The sequence below is a fragment of the Magnolia sinica genome, chromosome 8 (genome assembly GCF_029962835.1).
Source record: "Magnolia sinica isolate HGM2019 chromosome 8, MsV1, whole genome shotgun sequence".
NCBI classification, from domain to species: domain Eukaryota; kingdom Viridiplantae; phylum Streptophyta; class Magnoliopsida; order Magnoliales; family Magnoliaceae; genus Magnolia; species Magnolia sinica.
In genome coordinates, this window is record NC_080580.1 from 9,185,390 (window position 1) to 9,204,696 (window position 19,307).

Sequence of the window (19,307 nt, forward strand, 5' to 3'; positions counted from 1 at the left end):
CATCTTATCATGCGGGCCGCAGTGGGCGGCGCCCCACGCTGGATCCTGACTCCCTGAGTCGCACCGGAGGCAAAACGAACCACAGGACAAATAACAACTCCTGCACTCCATCACACTTCCTGATAGCCACTGCGATTCGCACGAGGAGAAACTGAAATTGGAGAGGTGAATGGGGCCCGAGTTTGCGAGATCTGGACCAACCATTAGCTGGGGCCAACGTACAAGACACCTTGGCCGACAAACTAGGCCGTCGATCTACTCGTCATGCCACCCTACACGTGGAAAGTGGACAGCCAAAAAGAAGACCAGCAACAGCCTAGATCCAACGCAGTCGTGATGAGGCCCACCTGTTGAGTGGACCAAACCAGATATGGGACTTACATCCACGCCCGTTGGATCCGTGTGGGGCCTACCCTGATGTATTTGAATTACATCCACGCCGTCCATCCATTCTGAATACTCATTTTAGGGCACTATCTAAAAAATGAAGCAGATCAAAATCTCAGGTGGACCATACTACAGAAAAAAGTGGTGATTGACCGTTAAAAACTTCTTGCGATCCGCAAAAGTTATGGATCAAGCTGATATTTGTGTGGTCCCTTCATCCAGGTATTTGTTACATTATCAACAGGTTAGATGGAAAATAAAAATTCCAGTGGCCTCCAAGAAGTTTTGAATGGTGGGTATTCAATCATCACTGTTTCCTGTGGAATGGTCGACCTGAGATTTGGATCTGCTTTATTTTTGGGATCACAATCTAAAATGATCTTTCAAGACGGATGGACGGCTTGGATGTAAGTTACACATATCAAGGTGGGCCCCATAGTCAGGGATCCACCGAAGCCGCACCCATTAGGACCCGGCACGTTTCCGTTGGGTCTGACGGAACTGCCACACGCGCGCCATGTCGGCACGTTTGCCGTGATTCGTCTTCCATTCCGAATCTCACTTCTCTTCTTTAGTCCTCTCCCTTACACACAGACAGCAGAGAGAGAGAGAGAGAGAGAGAGAGAGATGAAAGCCCTCAACAGCCGCGAAATCCTGACCGCTCCTCTACTCGTAAAGATCTCGGCCTTCGCTCTCACATCCATCGCCTTCTTCTACCTCGGCAAGCACTGGTCAGAATCCGACGGCTACCAGCCTCTCCCCTTCTTCAGCAGCCGCCCATACCAACCGTCCATCTCCATCTCTCCAAATGCCAACAAGCAGTTCGACATCTCCTCCCTCATCTCCAACCAGTCCGACACTCCTCAGTCGTCCGATTCGACTCTCCTCCCCCCTCCTCCCCCAGATCGATTCGGGATCGTTGATGAGAACGGCACGATGACCAACAACTTCGATGTCGGCAGCGTCGGCTCTGATCCGATCGAGAATTTGGATGATGGAAATTCGACAGCGGAGATCGAAGGAGGCAGCAGCGAGGGTTCTAGGGTTAGGCTTGCAAGGTTCCAGCTTTGCAATGAGAGTATGTCGGAGTATATTCCTTGTTTGGATAATGTGGAGGCGATCCGGAAGCTGAAATCGACGGAGAAGGGGGAGAAGTACGAGCGGCATTGCCCGGAAGAAGGGAAGGGTTTGGATTGCTTGGTCCCACCGCCGAAGCGTTACCAGATGCCGATCCCGTGGCCCCAAAGCAGAGATGAGGTAAATTTCTTTGTATTGAGGATTACAGGAGGGGCTCACCTTTCAGTGATCTGTACTGTTTGTCTGGTGATGCTGGGCAGAATTGTCCCATTGGACAGTCGTAGCCATCCATCGAGCAGCCTGCAAATGGATGATTGACAAGAGCATGTGGTCAACTGTCCATATGTAGCCTAAACAGAGCTGCAGATTGGACAGCTTTGATTGTTCGGTGGAAATGGTTTCCGGTCCATCAGTTATTCACAGCATGGTTTGCCAGCTAAATAATCTCCATTGCGGATATATGAGCCCCACTTTGAATTTATAATATTTGTTTCTTCCCAGTCAATGCTGAATCGCTGATGATTCGAAATGCAAGTTGTCGTCTTAGTAATAAATCATTCTCTAATTATCAAAAAGATAGAAAGAAAGGTTGCTTTGATAATGAAAACATGCATCCATTCTTGGAGCATCACAGTCTTCATCATCATCTTCATCATCATTCATTGTTGTGACCATCACCTTCATCATCATAATCACCACCAGAGTCATTGTCATGATCATTGTTCAAATTATCTCCGATATTATCTCTATCTCTAGTTCAGCGATACCAATAACGCCAGTAGTGATACCGATAACACTGGTAGAAATTCTAGGTATCGGTGATGTAATGCCAATGCATCGATATGGCCCACATTTTCTACTGTGTAAATTTTAGGTGTCACTTGTATTGCCAATTTATTGATATCACCAATGTATAGCTAATGTTTTCGACTAGGCAAATTCCAAGTGTTGCTTGTATCGCTAGTGTATCAGCGATATTTCAATATTATCGCAAAAAATCATTTTATTAAAAAAAATCATTTCAAATTTTTTATGAGCACATGGTTGCATGCAGTGTTCAATTTGTAGATGATAATATTGATAATATCGCAATATTATCGTTATCGCAACTTGGGCAATATCGAGACCATAATATTTCGTTTTCTTTCTAGTTGTTGATGATTTCGCGGCGAAATATCGTGTGTTGTTGCTATTCTCAAATATCGATGAATGTGTGGATGGAAGGTTGGATGAATAGATGGGATGGGTCAGATGGTTGAACTAATTTCTTACAACAAAACATGCTTTTAGGCCCCATTAAATGGAAACTTATTATGCATGGATTCTTTTTTATAATTTTTTAATTCCTAAAATGCAAATATGTGTATTTTAACTTCTCCTGAAGTTTCACTGAAAAATTCTACCATTTTCCCATGTTTCCCTACTGTTTCTGCATTTCTGGTTATCGGCGATATTATGGGCGATATCGATATTGTTTCCATATCCCCGGCCAATGAAACTTGTAGCGATACCGATACTACGAACATTGGTCATAATGCATCATCATCGTCGTCATAATCTTAGACTTGAAACCCGGTGCTGCAAAGAACTCCTTTGGACAATCATAGCCATCATATAATTCGCCCATAAATTGGTGGTAAGAGATAAAATACAACCAGTGGTCTATTTACAATGAAAAAAAAGAGAACTGAAAGTCTGCCAATCAGATGGTTGGGATTGTTCAGTGGAGTGGGCTTAAGGTCTATTCCTAGTCCATAGTTGGCCTATCGTATGAATGATCTTGATCGATTAAAGATGGATCCCGCCTGTCCAGAATATCATAGGAATGAAAATGGTGGAAATTTGAGCTGACATTTGTATAAGAACTTTTCTTTTACACACAAATGCCCTTGATCACTGAACTTCCTTGAAATTAAACCTCAGTTTACTTTCACTGAATAATGGGCTTGACAAGTGATGTAGGCCCACTGTAGGAACCACCAATAACATAGGCCCATAGCCTAGGCCCAGCATGGGTTATTTTTTTGGGCTGATTATTTACGTATTTGGAGATTATAATTTACTATTTTTGGGAGATATGGGTGGTTGATTTAAAGATGTGATGAAGGTGTAATTAATATGATCGAAGATATGGGCTAGATTTAGAGATTTTTTCCATGTTTGCTTTTCATTATGTTTTTTCCATATGAAGAAATATTAGATTACATTTTTTTTTATAAAATGTGATTGATTCTTTTAGTTGTAGAGATTCCAATTAAAGATTCCTTTATGATCTATAAAGGGGTAGTGATATATGAGTTAGCCATTCAAATATTTTTCTAAATGTGGTTTTTCTTTAAGTTTTGTAAGAGAAAAATGTTGATATCAATAAAGGTTATCTCCCTCTCTATTTCATTGTTCTTGTGAGTGTATATTTTTTATTTTTTTATTGCAATTCAGGTATCAAAATCTCATTGACTTGATAACTAGATTGCACCATTTTGGTATCAGAGTAGGTTGTCTTTGGGAACTTTTCGACTCTACATTATCTCCTAATGGCATCAAAGAGGTTACACAAAAAGTTCGCACAAGTAGCTCAATTGATCCATGCACTCACAGAATGGGTAGATCAACTCATGCATGCGGTAGGCAACCTCGCTAATCAAGTAGGGGAGTTTTGGCGTGAAGAGAATCCGAAGACCGAAGTTGAAGCATGTGGACACGTAGGGGAAGGTCCCTACCAAAGTCTTAAGCAACAATGGGTTACCTTGGCTTATGAAGACACCAACGATCGAATCCTTTGATCGTTGGAACGTAACATAGAGCCCGTTATTGGAATAGAAATTCCGGAAACGACAAAGAGATCACAGAGTTAAAGGAAAAGTTGACATTTGAAGTGATCGATGCATTAACATTGGACCTAGAGTTTGAGATGCAAGCCTGAAGGTCCGTAAATTCCTTGATTTCTTCATCATTCAGGTTCCATGTACATCTAATATCCCAAACAGTTTGCACCGACGAAGTGGAATAGCATCTGTTGATGCAAATATCTTTGTCGGGGGAGAGCCGGTAGATCTGAGGAAATTGAAATTTGAGCGGCTAATCTCCCACCCACGGATCTTGCCAGAAACGAATAGAAGACCCATTACCTAATTCATAGCTGCAGTTATCGATCACCGGATTTTTTGCAGAAAGGACTCTTCTCCATATATGTGACGCCTTGTAATACGATGAATCTTTCGGCCACCATCCGCCATGAGATGAACCATACCTCCCTTTAACAATCAAGGTCCATAACGCGTCTTTCTCTGTCGCAAATCTCCAAGCCCATTTCCCAAGCAATGTGGAATTCATAAGTTTCAAATTTTTGACGTTTGCACTTCCTCCCTGAACAATTTGCAAACTTCATTCCACTCCAACAGATGGAACTTCCTTTGATTTTAATCCTTGCCAAACCAAAGAAAATCCCTTCTAATTTTTTCAATCGCCTTTAGAACCGTGGCTGGACATCTAAATAGAGACATAAAATAGAGGGGAAGGCTAGAAAGGGCTGATTTGATCAAAGTTAAACGACCGCCCAGCAATAAATATTGACATTTCCACAATGCCAGGTTTTTGTGAAACTTGTTGATCACTCTGTCCCACATGAACTTCGGCGGAGGTCCTACAGCAAGGGGGAGGCCAACAAAAGTCGTCGGAAAGAAATCAACCCGGCACCTGAGCATATCAGCAAAGGATTGAATCGTCGGAGAGGGCACGTTAACTCCTAAAAGCTTTGATTTACTCATGTTGATCCTGAGACCAGAAACTGCTTCAAAACAGCATAATGTGACAAGGAGATTCCTGATGCAATCTGACGATGCGCCAAAGTAGATGAGGGTATCGCCAGCAAACTGAATATGGGTAATGGGGTCTGCCAGGCCAGGCATCGCAATTCCGCGAAGAAGGCCTTGCGCCTGCCCTCTAATCAGCATTTGAGACAATGCCTCACCAACAATTAGGAAAAGAAGGGAGGAGAGAGGGTCCCCCTGGCGCAACCCTCTCGAACTTTTAAAGAAGCCCTTTGGAGATCTATTAAGGATAATCGAGAAGTGGGCAGAACCGATGCAAGCCTTGATCCACCTTCTCCATCTGATTCCGAAGCCCATACGAGAAAGCATGCATATCGTTAATATCTATGCCTCTCTTAGACCAGTCCGACAATATTGGGTGGTCTCTGGACAAATCAGGTTCCTTCTCCGTGAAGTCCCTGTATACTCTCATATATACTGCAGCGCATTCTCACTGTGATGCCAACCCCTTCATCTGGAAATACCCGGTCCCTCCTAAATTCATTTGTTTCGGATGGCTCGGGGGTCGCAATAGAATTCTTACGGTAGACAACTTGGCTAAGAGAGGCATGCAAATCGTTAATATCTATTTGTGCTGTATGCGGGAGGCCAAATCTGTTAATCATCTGCTGGTTCATTGCTCTTTCTTTTCGCCTATTTGGACTGATCTCTGTCAGAGGTTTTTGGTTTCTTGGTGCGCCCCTGAATCTGCTGCCGAGCTCCTCTCCTCTTGGAATGGCCTTAAGCTTGGGAAGCTCAAATCCATCATTTGGCGCATGGCAATCCTTGCCATTTGGTGGGCTATTTGGATTGAAAGGAATGAGAGATGTTTCAATGATAATTCTTCTTCTGCTACATCTGTGGGTTCTAGGGCGAAGAAGATGGTTATCGAATGGGCTGTTAATGTTCAGGATCTAATTAATTTTGATTTTAGCTTTTTAGGTAGCTAGGGCTCATCTGCTATCTCAGCAGTTTCGCCTTTGTTTTCTCTGTTTTGCTTTTCTCTGTTTCTTTCCTTTGTATCCTCTTTCCTTTTTAATACATTTTTCAGTTTGTTGCCTTCAAAAAAAAAAAACGTTGGACCTAGACTTGAATTCACTAATGGATCAATTGATGGATCCAATGGTATTGTTAGTCACATTAATCAACATGGAAGTGAGTTCTAATATTAAAATTGAAACACATTTGCAAAAGATGACTGTGGCATGAAAAACGAAGCAAATGTTTTAGGATTCACGAAGAACTTTAAAGTTACAATAAACAAGTTGGCACTCACAAAAGCGTAGGTAAACAAATACATTATCTACAATGGACTCTAACAAAAGCTGTGCCAAGCCGATGCTTAGGGTTACACCATCAACTTTCACCAAATAAGAACACGTTTCATCTTTTAGAGGTATTACAAACCTAAAGGTTGAGATTGGTTTCCAACTCGAGGACAAGTTCTTTCGAAGTCAGGGAGAATTGATGCAGGCTCACTGTAGGACCTGCCAATAACATTGGTCCATAGGTCATAGCCTACTTTAAGCCCAACATTTGCTGATTATTTATAGATTTGGATATTATATTTTACTATTTTTGGAAGATATGGGAGGCTGATTTAAAGATGTGATGAGGGTGTAATTGATATAATTGAAGATATGAACTAAATTTAGAGATTACATTGCTTTTCAATAGGTTTTTTCATATGATGAATGATTAGATTAGTTTGTAATAAATTGTAATTGATTCTCTTAGTTGTAGATTTCAATTAAAGATTCCTTTATCTATAAAAGGGGGATAGTGGTATGAGAGCTAGTTACTCAAATAGTTTTCTAAGTATGTGTGTTTTTTTTTTAAAGTTTTGTTAAAGAAAAAGGTTGATATCAATAAAAGTTCTTTCCCTCTCTACTCCATTCTTCTTATGAGTACATATTTTTTAATTTCTTTGCAATTTGGGTATCGAGATCTCATTGACTCGATAACCGGGTTTCACCAACGACAAACACGTTTCATACTTGGTTGAACCGTAGAATGTTGGTGAATGGGCTTGCAAGAAGTTTGATTTGGTACTTTTCATTAGATTGAAATGTGACGGCTAGAGGTGACTTTTCAACAGCCACTAAGCGGGCTTCTTTATAAGGATTTCATTCCATGGGACTAATCCTTCGTATTTGATGAGATCTGCGTGTTAGCTTCCTCACTAAACATCTCATCTAATCAAGTTGCCTGAGAAGATAAATACGAAAGCTGATTCCTTCGTGAAAGGAGTCACTAAGAGCTACATGTAGGTTGTTCTTTTCCTCAATTACGATGTACCTTTCTACTTATAATTCCTCGATTTCAGTAAAAAAATGCAAACATGCGTGAATTGACTAACAAATTTTTTAAAGATTTTAGGTAGTTTATACAGTTTTGTTACATTTTTTCAGAGAAATAACTTAAAATAGTCTACAATCCTTCTCCTCTTTGATTTGATTTGGCCGTTTTATGATTCGACAATCCAGTCTGAATTTCAGATCGTTGAGTTAGACTATCTCATCGGGCTCTAGATGTATGAGTGGCTTCTTGAAATAGGATTAAGCATTTTACAGGTTGTATTCAATTTACAGGTACCCATGTCTGTCCTCGACTGCTTTGTTGAAACTTAAAATTTTAGAGTGCTTACTCTCCCAAGTCATTATGTTCTTAAAAGAAAAGGAAAAAAAAAAAAAGAGAGAAAAAGAATGACAGAATCTTTTAATTCTCACAGGTATGGTACAGCAATGTACCACATCCACGTTTGGTTGAAGATAAAGGAGGTCAGAATTGGATTTCAATAGATAAAGACAAATTTAAATTCCCAGGTGGCGGAACCCAGTTTATACATGGAGCTGATCAGTACTTGGATCAGATGTCTGAGGTTTACTGCTCATCCAAATCTCTACTGGATTAAGTGAGAAATGTTTTAAGATCTCCTAATGTCGTCCGCCTGACATTGATGTTTGATTTCTCATCTTCTGACGTGAACATGCAGATGGTACCGGACATTACATTTGGTCATCATACAAGAGTTGTCTTGGATGTTGGATGTGGAGTAGCAAGCTTTGGTGCTTTTCTGGTTTTGCGGAATGTGACTGTTTTATCTGTAGCCCCGAAAGATGTTCATGAGAACCAGATTCAATTCGCTCTTGAACGTGGTGTTCCAGCTATGGTGGCAGCTTTTGCAACACGTCGTCTGTTGTATCCAAGCCAGGCTTTTGACTTGATACATTGTTCAAGGTGTCGAATTAATTGGACTCGCGATGGTGAGTCTCAATTAGAAATTATACGGTCATTTTAAAATGAGGTCTCAAGTCCAACCCAGTTGGACTATAAATTATGGTCCACCCAGCGGATAAGTTCCAACCTTTCATGTGTGCGACATCCAACTCACCTATTTAGGTTGGCCCCATCATGAAGATCACATTGTGCAAAAATCTGCCATATCCACTCATCAAGTGGACCACTTGTATTCTGCTATTTTTCATGGTTTGGCTGACCTGATGAGTAGATATGGCAGATTTTGCACTAGGTGATCCTCATGGTAGGGCCAGCTTATTGGAAGGGTTGGATTGGACATGTACTTAACACATGATGAAACCATCCAAGTCTACTTTCCCTTATCTAACTTATTGATTTAATAACCCATGTAATATATGCTATTAGATAACACTTGATTATAGTCAACCCATGTGATAGTCAATCACATTATGCCCGTGGGAGTTTCGTGCTCTCATTGTTGGTCCCCGGCCTGGATAAAGGAGGGTTGCATTAGGTTGGCAACTGGCTTCGAACTTATGGCTTTCATTATAAACCCAAACAAATTTGTTATTTTAATAATATATTGATAATGACCAAAATATCCTTAGACCCCATCACAACCATGCAGCCTGTTTGTAAGTTGGTTATCACTCAATTGTCAGAGGTGGATTATCTTGCGTTTGTTTGAAAGCTAATTCAGTAGTCTCTCAAACAGGACCAATTTTGTGTCATTTTGACCCCAAAAGTGGCAGGAAAAATTAGTGATAAAAACAAAGGTGCCTATGGACTGTTGTTAAGTTACTTGTCCCTTTTCTATAAGAAAAAAACTACTAAGCATGTGAAACTGTCCAATAGTGTGGACCATGCGGGCTCAGAGATCAATCAAACCATCGTTGTCATGTTTGAGAATTGATTGTTTAACATTATTAGAAGCTTTCATGTACTTAATTTATACGAATTTGTCAGAATTCTCTTGCAGAGATGGAATGTCAAATTGCTTTAATCTCTTTAACCTCTGCATTACTAATCCCCTTCTCTTTTCTTTTTTTTTCTTTTTTTCCCATGGGTGAAGATGGAATTTTGCTTCTTGAGGTAAACAGGATCCTTAGGGCGGGAGGGTACTTCGCTTGGGCAGCACAGCCAGTTTATAAACACGAAGAGAGCCAAATAGAAGCATGGAAAGGTCAGTGCATAATTCAGTAATACTGTATCTTTTTGCATGTTTTCCTCATTTTTTGGAATAAAGTAGCCATTGCTAATCATCTTGGCATGCAGGCCTAGGAGCCATTTGGTGCTGGATGACTTCTCATCATCCATTCCCTTGTGCAGCCATTGCTTTGTAGCCTTTTTGTTTGGTTTATAATACATTGTTTGCTACCATCAAAGAAAATTAGTCGCTGCCAATCAAGAGAGGGAAAGTAGAGTTTATGTATCGGAAACTCTTAGTTTACTGCATGCTTTGTTTCTCTCCTTTGCTTCTGCCACAGTTTCAACTAATTTGTTGGTTTTAGGAAAGTCTACTAGAATGATCTTTTCTATGTTTTTTTTATATTATATTATATTATTTTTTTTCTCTAGTTATAAAGCTAAATTAACAGATTTCTTTCCTATTGTTGTCGATTCAGTGCCCACTCAATAGCAATCTTGAAATAGCTCTCTGCATTTGATTCCTTATTTTGGTGGATGCATGGGAGAATGTTTCAGAGATCACATGAGAGTCAATTCTGATGTTTCTTGAATTGTTTGCAGTGTTCTTAGATGAAGAGGTTTTGTTGGTTTCCATATGATTCAACCTATGAAATTCAATTTCCTCATTAATCTTTAATCAGTGAAAGGCTTGTTGTTGTTGCTACATCATCTATTAGGGCTTTCAATGGTCTGGCCTGGCCTGTAGGGCTTGACCTGCTTCAGGCTGGGCTTGGGCTGAATGCTAGGTGAAGGCTAGATCCGGGCCTAAATATAAGCCCGTTTGTTATTCAGGCCAGGCTCAGGCTGTGTCTAAGAGCCTGTCAACCTGGCCTGAACCCAACCCAGCCCACGCCCTTTAATGTTTCAAGGGCATTTTTTTTCCAATATCACGCGTGATTTGGCATGCCAAACCAACAGCCTAGATCTTGCAGAGAAGAGGGTGGCTGGGCTTGGGCTGGACTCAGACCCAGGCCATGCACAATCATCATGGGCTGGGCTCAGGCTTGTTTCTTTTGGCCCATCATGGGGCTGGGCTGGGCTGGACTTGGGCTGGGCTTTGACAGGCCTTGGGCCAGCCTGAATGCAGTCCGTTGACTGCCCTTTTGTCCATCGAGTGATGGAATTTCTTTCAGATCCTTGTTAAAAGAGTTACATAAATTTTTTTTTTTTTAGAATGCTGCATTGCCTAACCAGAATGTAAAAAGGCTCATTGAGATGACATTATGACAAGAACATCTATGGAATTTAGGAACACAGATTACAAGAGTTGGTGCTCCACCCTCAATCTTCCTTGCTAATATTCCTTCACACCAACGAGTTCAAGTGTCGTCTTTCTGAAGTGCTCTGGTTTCTGTACAGTGATGGAGAACCTTACTGCTCGTATTTGCTGGAAGCTTGTGAAGAAGGAGGGATACATTGCCATATGGCAGAAGCCTTTAAACAACAGCTGTTACCTCAGTCGTGATTCTGGATCTCAGCCGCCTCTATGCGATGCAGATGATGACCCAGACCGTGTTTGGTATCTCCATTACTTTGCACCTATTGGTTTTCATTACTGATTAAGATTAACGGAAGAAAATTCTAAATGTTCCATGATTGTTCCAGACAATTTGTGCTATTGGAGGCTTTGCTGTGCTATGTTAGGGGTTAGGAATGTGGATAACTAATAGCACTCACTGATTTGACTCGAAACTTAGCCGAGTCAACTTGACTCTGTGTGAAGTTGAGCCCTGTCTCTGGGAAACTCAGTCTGTGCCTGACTCGGACTGGACTCAGAGAGACTTGGAGAGTCAACTTGACATGAGTCAGCGTGAGCGTAACTTGAACTGAGTCACTCACCTTATGGTGGGATTATATTAAAAATAAACATGTCAGGAGCGAGATTCGAATCCCTGACCTCAACTATGGAGAGATCAACCTTAAACGATGAGCCCTCTGTAATGTTGTTGCCTTTTAGTTATGTCTTTTATTACTTATAAGCAATCTAACTATTTTAAACACATATCAACAATCTTAATATTTTCAATTTATAAATAACAAAATATCGAGTCGAATAGGGTTGAGTCAAACCCGACCTGGCTGAACATCGAGTCGAGCCGAGTTTTTTGGTTTTTGATTTGTGATTTAATAGAGAGCTGCGTGAGACTAGGCTGTGACATTATTTAATGTTTCTTTAATTGTTTCGTCCAAAACACATGGATCCTCCAGCGCTGAATTTGCGCAACTGGGGCCCATGGATCAGTAATCCAGGCCTGTTATCTGATGAGGCTCAGCATGGTAGACCATAACCCAGTGAGCTCCCTGATGGGACAATCTCGATCCTTCGAATAGGGGCCTGAAAATAGATGGCATGATCCATCCATGGTGGGAGCCATTAGATCAACAACCTGGATCGTGGAATCATGTGCCTGCTTTTACACACTTGTCGCCCCCAGATCACTATTCATATCATCGGGCCAAGAATCACATAGTTCCTTTCATAAATGGCTTTTATGCTGAAGGACAAGAGAGACCCTGGATGCATGATTTCATTATTTGCACAAAACATTGGAAGTTTGGATGAGATTCCTTCAGCTCCTGTTTGGAAGATGAGGAATCTTCAGTTGGAAATTGTTGAATATTCGGCAGTCTTTCTGATTTCAGGAAGGGCGTCTAGACAGTGGGATCCAACTGATGATGTTTTGGATCTCGAACACACTTGCCATGTAGCCACACTGGGCAGTGTGTAGATGCACTTCCTGTTACACTTGTGGGCTTTACCAAACCTATATTGTTTTATTTATTTATTTATATATTTTAATTATTATTTTATTTATCAATCCATCTTTTCAAAGCTTCAGTTTCTCAATGCAAAGATTGTAACTCGTTCATGTCATTCTTTTGCAGGTACGTTGATCTGAAACCATGCATCACCCGCATTCCTGAGAAGGGATACAGAGCAAATGTCACAACGTGGCCTGCACGCCTGCATCATCCACCAGACAGGCTGCAGACTGTAGAGATGGATGCATACATGGCAAAAAAGGAGCTCTTCAAAGCAGAATCGAAGTTTTGGAATGACATAATAGCATCCTTTGCCCGCGCTTATCATTGGAGAGAATTACAATTACGGAATGTTATGGACATGAGGGCTGTGTTTGGAGGGTATTGTATTCATACTCTTGTTGCTTCTCCCATTATTTATTACCTAATATCCTCAACCTGAGGATACCATATATTTCTTTATATCCTCAACCTGAGGATTTATATCCTCTAGTCGTCAGTTTTTATCCTCGGGGCCCATTTTTCTGTAATATTGATCCGAGGGCTCCACTTTGGATGAACTGTGCCCCAAAGATTTCTTAATGAGATGGTCCTAACCCTTCGATTGGTGTCCTTCAAATAGACGGTTAGAAAAAAAAAATGCAGCAATGATCCCACATTCTACGGAAAAAAAAAAAGAACATCAATGGGCGTGTTTGGATTGGGGGTAAACTAGGGGAGGGAAAGGGAAAGTGAAAATGTAATATAAGCAGATGGTAAATTGATATCAGCACTAAGAGAAGGAAATCCTTTGAACTTGTTTGTTTTGCTACATAAAAGTCTTGAAAAATGTTTTATTATAATTATAATAATAATAACAATCATTATTATTTGCTTCTTCTAGTGTTAAAATGCTTTTGTTTGCATTTTTCAGTGTTAAAATGCTTTTCCTATGCATTTTCCAGTATTTGGGTTGCAATGTTCAAAGGAAAATGCCTTCCCTCTCCATTTCCATTTGAAATGTCACATCATAGGGAAACCTTTTTTTTTCCACCAATTGACTTTTTGAAATGAAAAAAAAAAAAGGTTTTTCTCCCTTGCCGAGGAAATTTATTATATGTTTCTCAAATGGAAGAGATGTCACATCAAAGGAAAATTGTTTGCTTTCTTTAATTTTTCTTTCGTTTACCTTCAATCCAAACACGTGGATGTCTAGAATTTGGAAGGATTTGGAGGCATTTCCTCCCAATATGGAGCCCATCAAATCAACTGCGTATGTCACACCTTACCATGGGCTTCACTTGTATAAACTGAAAACCCGAGGATGATGTATATGCTCTCAGGTTGAGGATCATATAATTGCACTGTGCTGTAGACACATTGTGAAATCACCAGCTGCATATGTTCTTCTGTTCCTGGATAAATACATATTCTATGACTCATGTTTCTCCTTCGTTGCAGATTTGCAGCTGCATTAATTGATTATCATTTCGATGCCTGGGTGATGAATGTCGTTCCTACTAGTGGGCCCAACACCTTGCCTGTCATATATGATCGTGGGCTTATTGGAGTTACCCATGATTGGTATGTCCTACTTCTATACACCATCCTGTCTTCACCATTACATAAGGTTGCGCTTGGTTGCACCGAATATCATGAAATTTCATGATTAATCAGTCCAATTAGGTGCAAGTTTCATGGTATTTCATGAAATTTGGTGCAACCAAACACGGCCTAATGCATGAAAAATCCATTCTGACCGTTTCCTGCTTAGAACTAATCAGTCCATATGTGATTGGAAACATAATCAATTGAGACTATATCTATATTTCGATTTTGTATACACAATATAGATTTCTCCTTCATTCTGGCTCTTTTCCTCTGGCATTTCCCCAGGTGTGAGCCGTTCGATACATATCCAAGAACTTATGATCTATTGCATGCATCAGGCCTCTTCTCCATAGAGCGGAAAAGGTAAGCTAGTGGTGGAGCAAGGAACCATCAGTCTTGAACTTGGCAGATGTATAGTTTGCTGATGTACATGATTCTTGTACGTGGGGTGCATGGTTTTGTGGTCCAGATCACGATGGAATGAGCCCCACCATGGATGAGGGATGGCCAAAAGATCTTCCGTATCACAACATCCGAACCCTTTGGATGAGTGTCCTCCAAATAGATGGTCATGGAAAAAATGGTGGAATGATTCTGATATTCTTATGTGGGAGACTCCCATCCATAGTGGGGTCCATAAGATCAATGCACTGGATCATACCCAATCGTGACCCATCTACATGCATGGAATCTTGCACCTCAGCATAAGGCGGATTTGTCATGGAAAGTTCATTTTCGCACCTTGTTTATTTGATGAAGGCGATTTTCCTGACTCTTTTTTTTTTTTTCATCTGTCAATTCCAAACAGATGTAATATCACTAGCATCTTGCTTGAGATGGATCGGATACTAAGACCTGGGGGGCACGCCTACATCCGTGACTCTATATCAGTCATTAGAGAAGTTAAGGAAATCACAACGGCCATGGGGTGGAGGACGTCCATGCATGATACATCTGAGGGCCCTTATGCAAGCCGAAGGGTGTTAAGGTGTGATAAGGAGCTTCTGCATGCTTGAATTCAGCAACTCCGAAAAGAAAAACCCCTCTTTTTTCTCTTTGCTTCTAATGTGAGAAAGAAAGAACAAAGAAATCAAGCAAAAAAAAGCACGAGGCATCTTTGCAGAGTGTATCAATGGCAGTGCTGCCGATCAGGTATGTGTAAGATTTTTTTATTTATTTTTGGCTAATGATGTATCATTTAATTTTATATAGTTCGATGTTATGCTATTTTTTTTCATGTAATTTGTGCTCATAAATTATCATAATTAAGGTTGATCTCTTAATAAGATTTAGTTTAGTCTCTTGCCATGATTTCATGATTTATTTAAATTTCAATTCGGTTGGGCTCGACCAGGAACTGATGATCCCACCTGATATTTAGGTCAGGTTGCATTGAGCCGAGTTGTGTTTGAGTTGGAAATCCTCAACCTAGTCATAGGTCGGTTTGGTCTTGGTTTGAGGCCTGAGGCAACTAGATTCGGACCATCTCTATTATATACAGTGTGAGTAACATTGGACAATTTTACCCATGCAAGGTTGTCATGTTTATCAGCCTACAGCTCAGATTTTACCTGCTCTTATTGGGGATGATCTAGCCTAACATGGGCATTCCCGACATTTTCACTATTTTCATGTGAGTAGCCTGCACCCTCTCTCTCTCTGGGACACTGATTTGGTGCTACCTTGATGTCGCTAGAGACGGATGGTCCTGGCATGGGGCTATGTGGGGCCCACTATGATGTATGTGTTTTATCCATCCCGTCCATCGATTTTGACAGATAATTTTAGTGTAGGAGTGCGAAAAGGAGGCACATCGAAGACTCGAGTGGACCACACCATGGGAAGCGGTGAGGATTGAACACCTACCCGACCATAGAAGTTATGGATTAAGCTAATATTATGTTTTCCCTTCATCGAGGTCTATGTGACCTTATGAACATGTTGGAGGGAAAATAAACATCAAGGTGGGCCACAGGAAGGTTTCAATGGTGGGAGTGAATGTCACCTTGCTTCATGTGGTGTGGTCCACTTGAACCTTAGATCTGCATCCCTTTTGGGCTCATGCCCTAAAATGGATGGACAGTATGGATGAAACACATACATTACGTTGGGCCCCCGCAAATCCCCTGCTAGGACCGCTTGTCTCCATCTAAGCCCTGGTGGGGGTGATTCCCAATCCTCTCAGCATGTAGCCTGCACTAACAGCCTCTTCGTTCGGTATGAGCTTGCACCGACCCATGTCGAAGGAGTAAGCAATACGTGTGGATTGTTGGAATTCCCATCTTGGCATTTTTGGATAAAGAAGAAAAACAGACTATTGGTTGTTCCCTTGAGCGGAACGATTCTTATACCTGAAATTTATAAGCGGTCCGCTGAATCAGTGGCTTGCTTAACTGGAAATGGGCCCTCCGTGCCACACATCTGCAATCTCGACCATCCACGTCAGATGGGTCCTGTTGCAAGTGTGCCATGGGTCAACATGTCAAAAATGGTCAGTAGCCTTGAGAATTGGCAGTTGGAAATGATCAACATTGACGGCTGTGGACATTTTCAATGGAGCTCCCTAAATGGCAGATTTTCAATCAGCGGAACTGCAGCCAAGTGTACGTTTCTGATGGATGCTGGATCATCTCACTTCTGTGTGCCTGCCAACGATGTTCGCCATTTGGTAGTAAGAAAAGTTCGCCTACGACAGTTAGGAAAGAAGCTACGATTTTGAAAAAATAGAGTAAAACTCTCCTCTTTTCAGGGAGCGGATAACAGTAGTAACTAAAAAGAGGAGCGGATTACAGCTTAGTGAGTGTTACCATTACTGTGTGGGGCCCACGTTGATGAATGTCTTTTGTATCTAGGCTGCCCATCTGTTTTTTCAGCTCATTTGAAGATGTTATTCCAAAACTTGGGCAGATCCAAATCTCAAGTGAACCACACCGCTGGACAAAGTGGTGAATAACCATTAAAAGCTTGTTGTAGGCCACAAAAGTTTTGGATATGCCTAATGTTTGGAACTCTGTCCTAGTATGCGCTGGAAAAACGAATGGACAGAAAGGATATACAACGTATCATCAAGGTGGGCCCTACGGTAAGGGTAACATCCACTAAGCTGTTAGCTTCTAACACTGCTTAGGCTAATGCGCACCGTGGTTTCCAGAGAGCAACTCTTTTCAAAATTTCAAAAGGTGTTGAGTTGGTTCCGAAGGATCTAGTTACAAGAGAACCAGGAATGGAGAGTTCTTCCCCTTTCTCTGTCCAAGTCTTTGGTTTTAAGAATGAGTGATTGCCCTTCTCCACTATTATTGTCTAACCGGAGAACAGATAGCCATTGCGTTCCACTTATTGAGTAGGGTTTATGGTTGGTGTGTCCCCTTGATGCCGAAAGCGTCGTTGAGGTGATTTCGTAGTTCCTATAGGGTGGAGATGATAGCATCGGTCCATGGATTTTACTTCCTTTTGCCACATTTGGCTCAAACGGTTGAAGGGGAATGGAGGACTTTTGCTACCATCAAACTAGTATTATCTATGACAATTCCATGATGTGAAAGGTCAAATCAGGCATCAAGGTGGATCCCCCTGTATGAATGTGTCCCAGCCTTAATCAGTCAGCCGGAGTAATCAAAACCGTCCATCTCATCTCACTTTTCACATGGGGTGTTTTGGGTGGATCCCTAACTGTGGGATGATCCACACCGTCTATCCATCTTGATAGCTCATTTTAGGGGATGATCCAAAAAAATGAAGCAGATGCAAATCTTAGGTGGACCATTTCCCAGGAAGTAGTCCCATCGTCAAAAACTTCATGGGAGCCATTAGAAATTTAGGATGTTTATTTGCCATCCGACTAGTCACAGAGATTGGGATGAAGAGACAACATGAATGTCAGATTGATTTAAAACTTTTGTAATCCCTAAGAAGTTTTTAATAATTAATTACCATTGTTTCCAGTATTATAGTCTACTTAGATTTAGATACGCTTTATTTTTTTCAATCATGCCCTAAAATAAGTTTTCGGGACGGATGGACAGCATGGATATAAGGCACATACATCAAGGTGGGCCATGCTTAGGGATCTCACCCCACCAAAGCCGCACAACCAGCCATTTTCTTTTGCATATGTGGCCCACAATGAATGGAGCAGCCAAAATTATGGACTCGAAGTGGGTAGTGACCCCTCCTGTGTTGAGCTTGGTGGGCCCACCATGGGGTATTTGTTTTATCCATACCGTTCATTCATTTTGAGAGCTCAATTTAGATAAGGCCCCAAAAATGAGATGGATCCAAGGCGCAAGTGGACCACACCACAGGAAGCAGTGCAGATAATAATACCTACCGTGGAAAGATTTCTAAGGAAACCTTAAAAATCAGCTTGATCCAAAGCTTACGTAGCTCATGACAAGTTTTCAATGGTAGGCATTCAATCTCCACTGTTTCCCGTGGTGTGGTCCACTTGAACGTTAGATCTACCTGGTTTTGGGCTTAAAACTAAAATGAGCTAGAAAAATGAATGAATGGCGTGGATAAAACAAATACATCATGATGGGCCCACAGAGCTTCCACCAGTGCCAACTGGAGGGGTTACTACCGAATCCGAGTCCAAAGTTACGTGCCAAGGAACATCGATAGCAGGTTCCACCGAACGTGCTCCACCATGGATCGTTAATCCAGACCATTGCCTCCCGCCATGGATGATCTATCTCCAAAATTTCCCACATTAAAAGATCCCAGCAACCAATCATGTGCCCATTTTCAGTTGAATGTGGACCGTTGTTGAGTTTTTCTTCTTAGACGTCTGTCCGCAGGCCGCAAATCGAAAGTTTAAGATCTTCCCACCAAGGGTATTTTATGTTATAGACCATCCAAGGTGGGACTCAACATTCAAACGGTCTTGATTACCGAACAACAGGTGCAATGGTTAGAATTGAAAACACGCGTATAACGTGCAAATACATTGGTCACGTATCATATTAGCCATATATCATAAGTTCGTTTTGCCATGTATCGCCGCCCATAGGGGCCCACATGCTGAGTAGTTCAATGATCGGAACCGTCCATGTGATGTAATCTATGACATTTGGACCACTATAAAAAAATTAAGCTGAACAGATGAATGTAGTCATCACTTTATTCAGGTGCTCAGAACGACGAAAAGAAAATTTCAACGGATAGGATTCAACTCTAAAAATTAACGGATAAGATCTTCAATGAAGAGTGATTATATGGTATCATCTTATTTGT

At 41.3% G+C, this 19,307-nt stretch overlaps 1 protein-coding gene across 2 annotated transcripts; it reads left to right on the top strand.

The window, feature by feature from the left end:
• Nucleotides 1-945: 945 nt before the first annotated feature.
• Nucleotides 946-15,651, top strand: LOC131252802 (probable methyltransferase PMT11). Of its 2 annotated transcripts, XR_009174694.1 has the most exons (10): nt 946-1,644; nt 8,005-8,154; nt 8,269-8,539; nt 9,607-9,717; nt 11,082-11,241; nt 12,609-12,866; nt 13,926-14,048; nt 14,361-14,438; nt 14,884-15,227; nt 15,457-15,651. XR_009174694.1 is itself a non-coding variant. In XM_058253520.1 (9 exons), the coding sequence occupies exons 1-9, from the start codon at nt 1,015-1,017 to the stop codon at nt 15,089-15,091; spliced, it is 1,989 nt and encodes a 662-aa protein (XP_058109503.1). In that variant the 5' UTR covers nt 946-1,014; the 3' UTR covers nt 15,092-15,386. The 2 variants fall into 2 exon arrangements, 1 of the variants encoding a protein (XP_058109503.1); XM_058253520.1 differs by lacking the exon at nt 15,457-15,651 and having other exon boundaries at nt 14,884-15,386.
• The last annotated feature ends 3,656 nt before the right edge of the window (nt 15,652-19,307 follow it).

Excerpts from the sequence above, each read along its gene's own strand:
- LOC131252802 (XM_058253520.1), top strand. The coding sequence starts at position 1,015 with ATGAAAGCCCTCAACAGCCGCGAAATCCTGACCGCTCCTCTACTCGTA. Across the intron at positions 1,645-8,004 it reads GGCCCCAAAGCAGAGATGAG|GTATGGTACAGCAATGTACC; the intron begins GTAAATTTCTTT and ends TAATTCTCACAG. Across the intron at positions 8,155-8,268 it reads ACTTGGATCAGATGTCTGAG|ATGGTACCGGACATTACATT; the intron begins GTTTACTGCTCA and ends GTGAACATGCAG.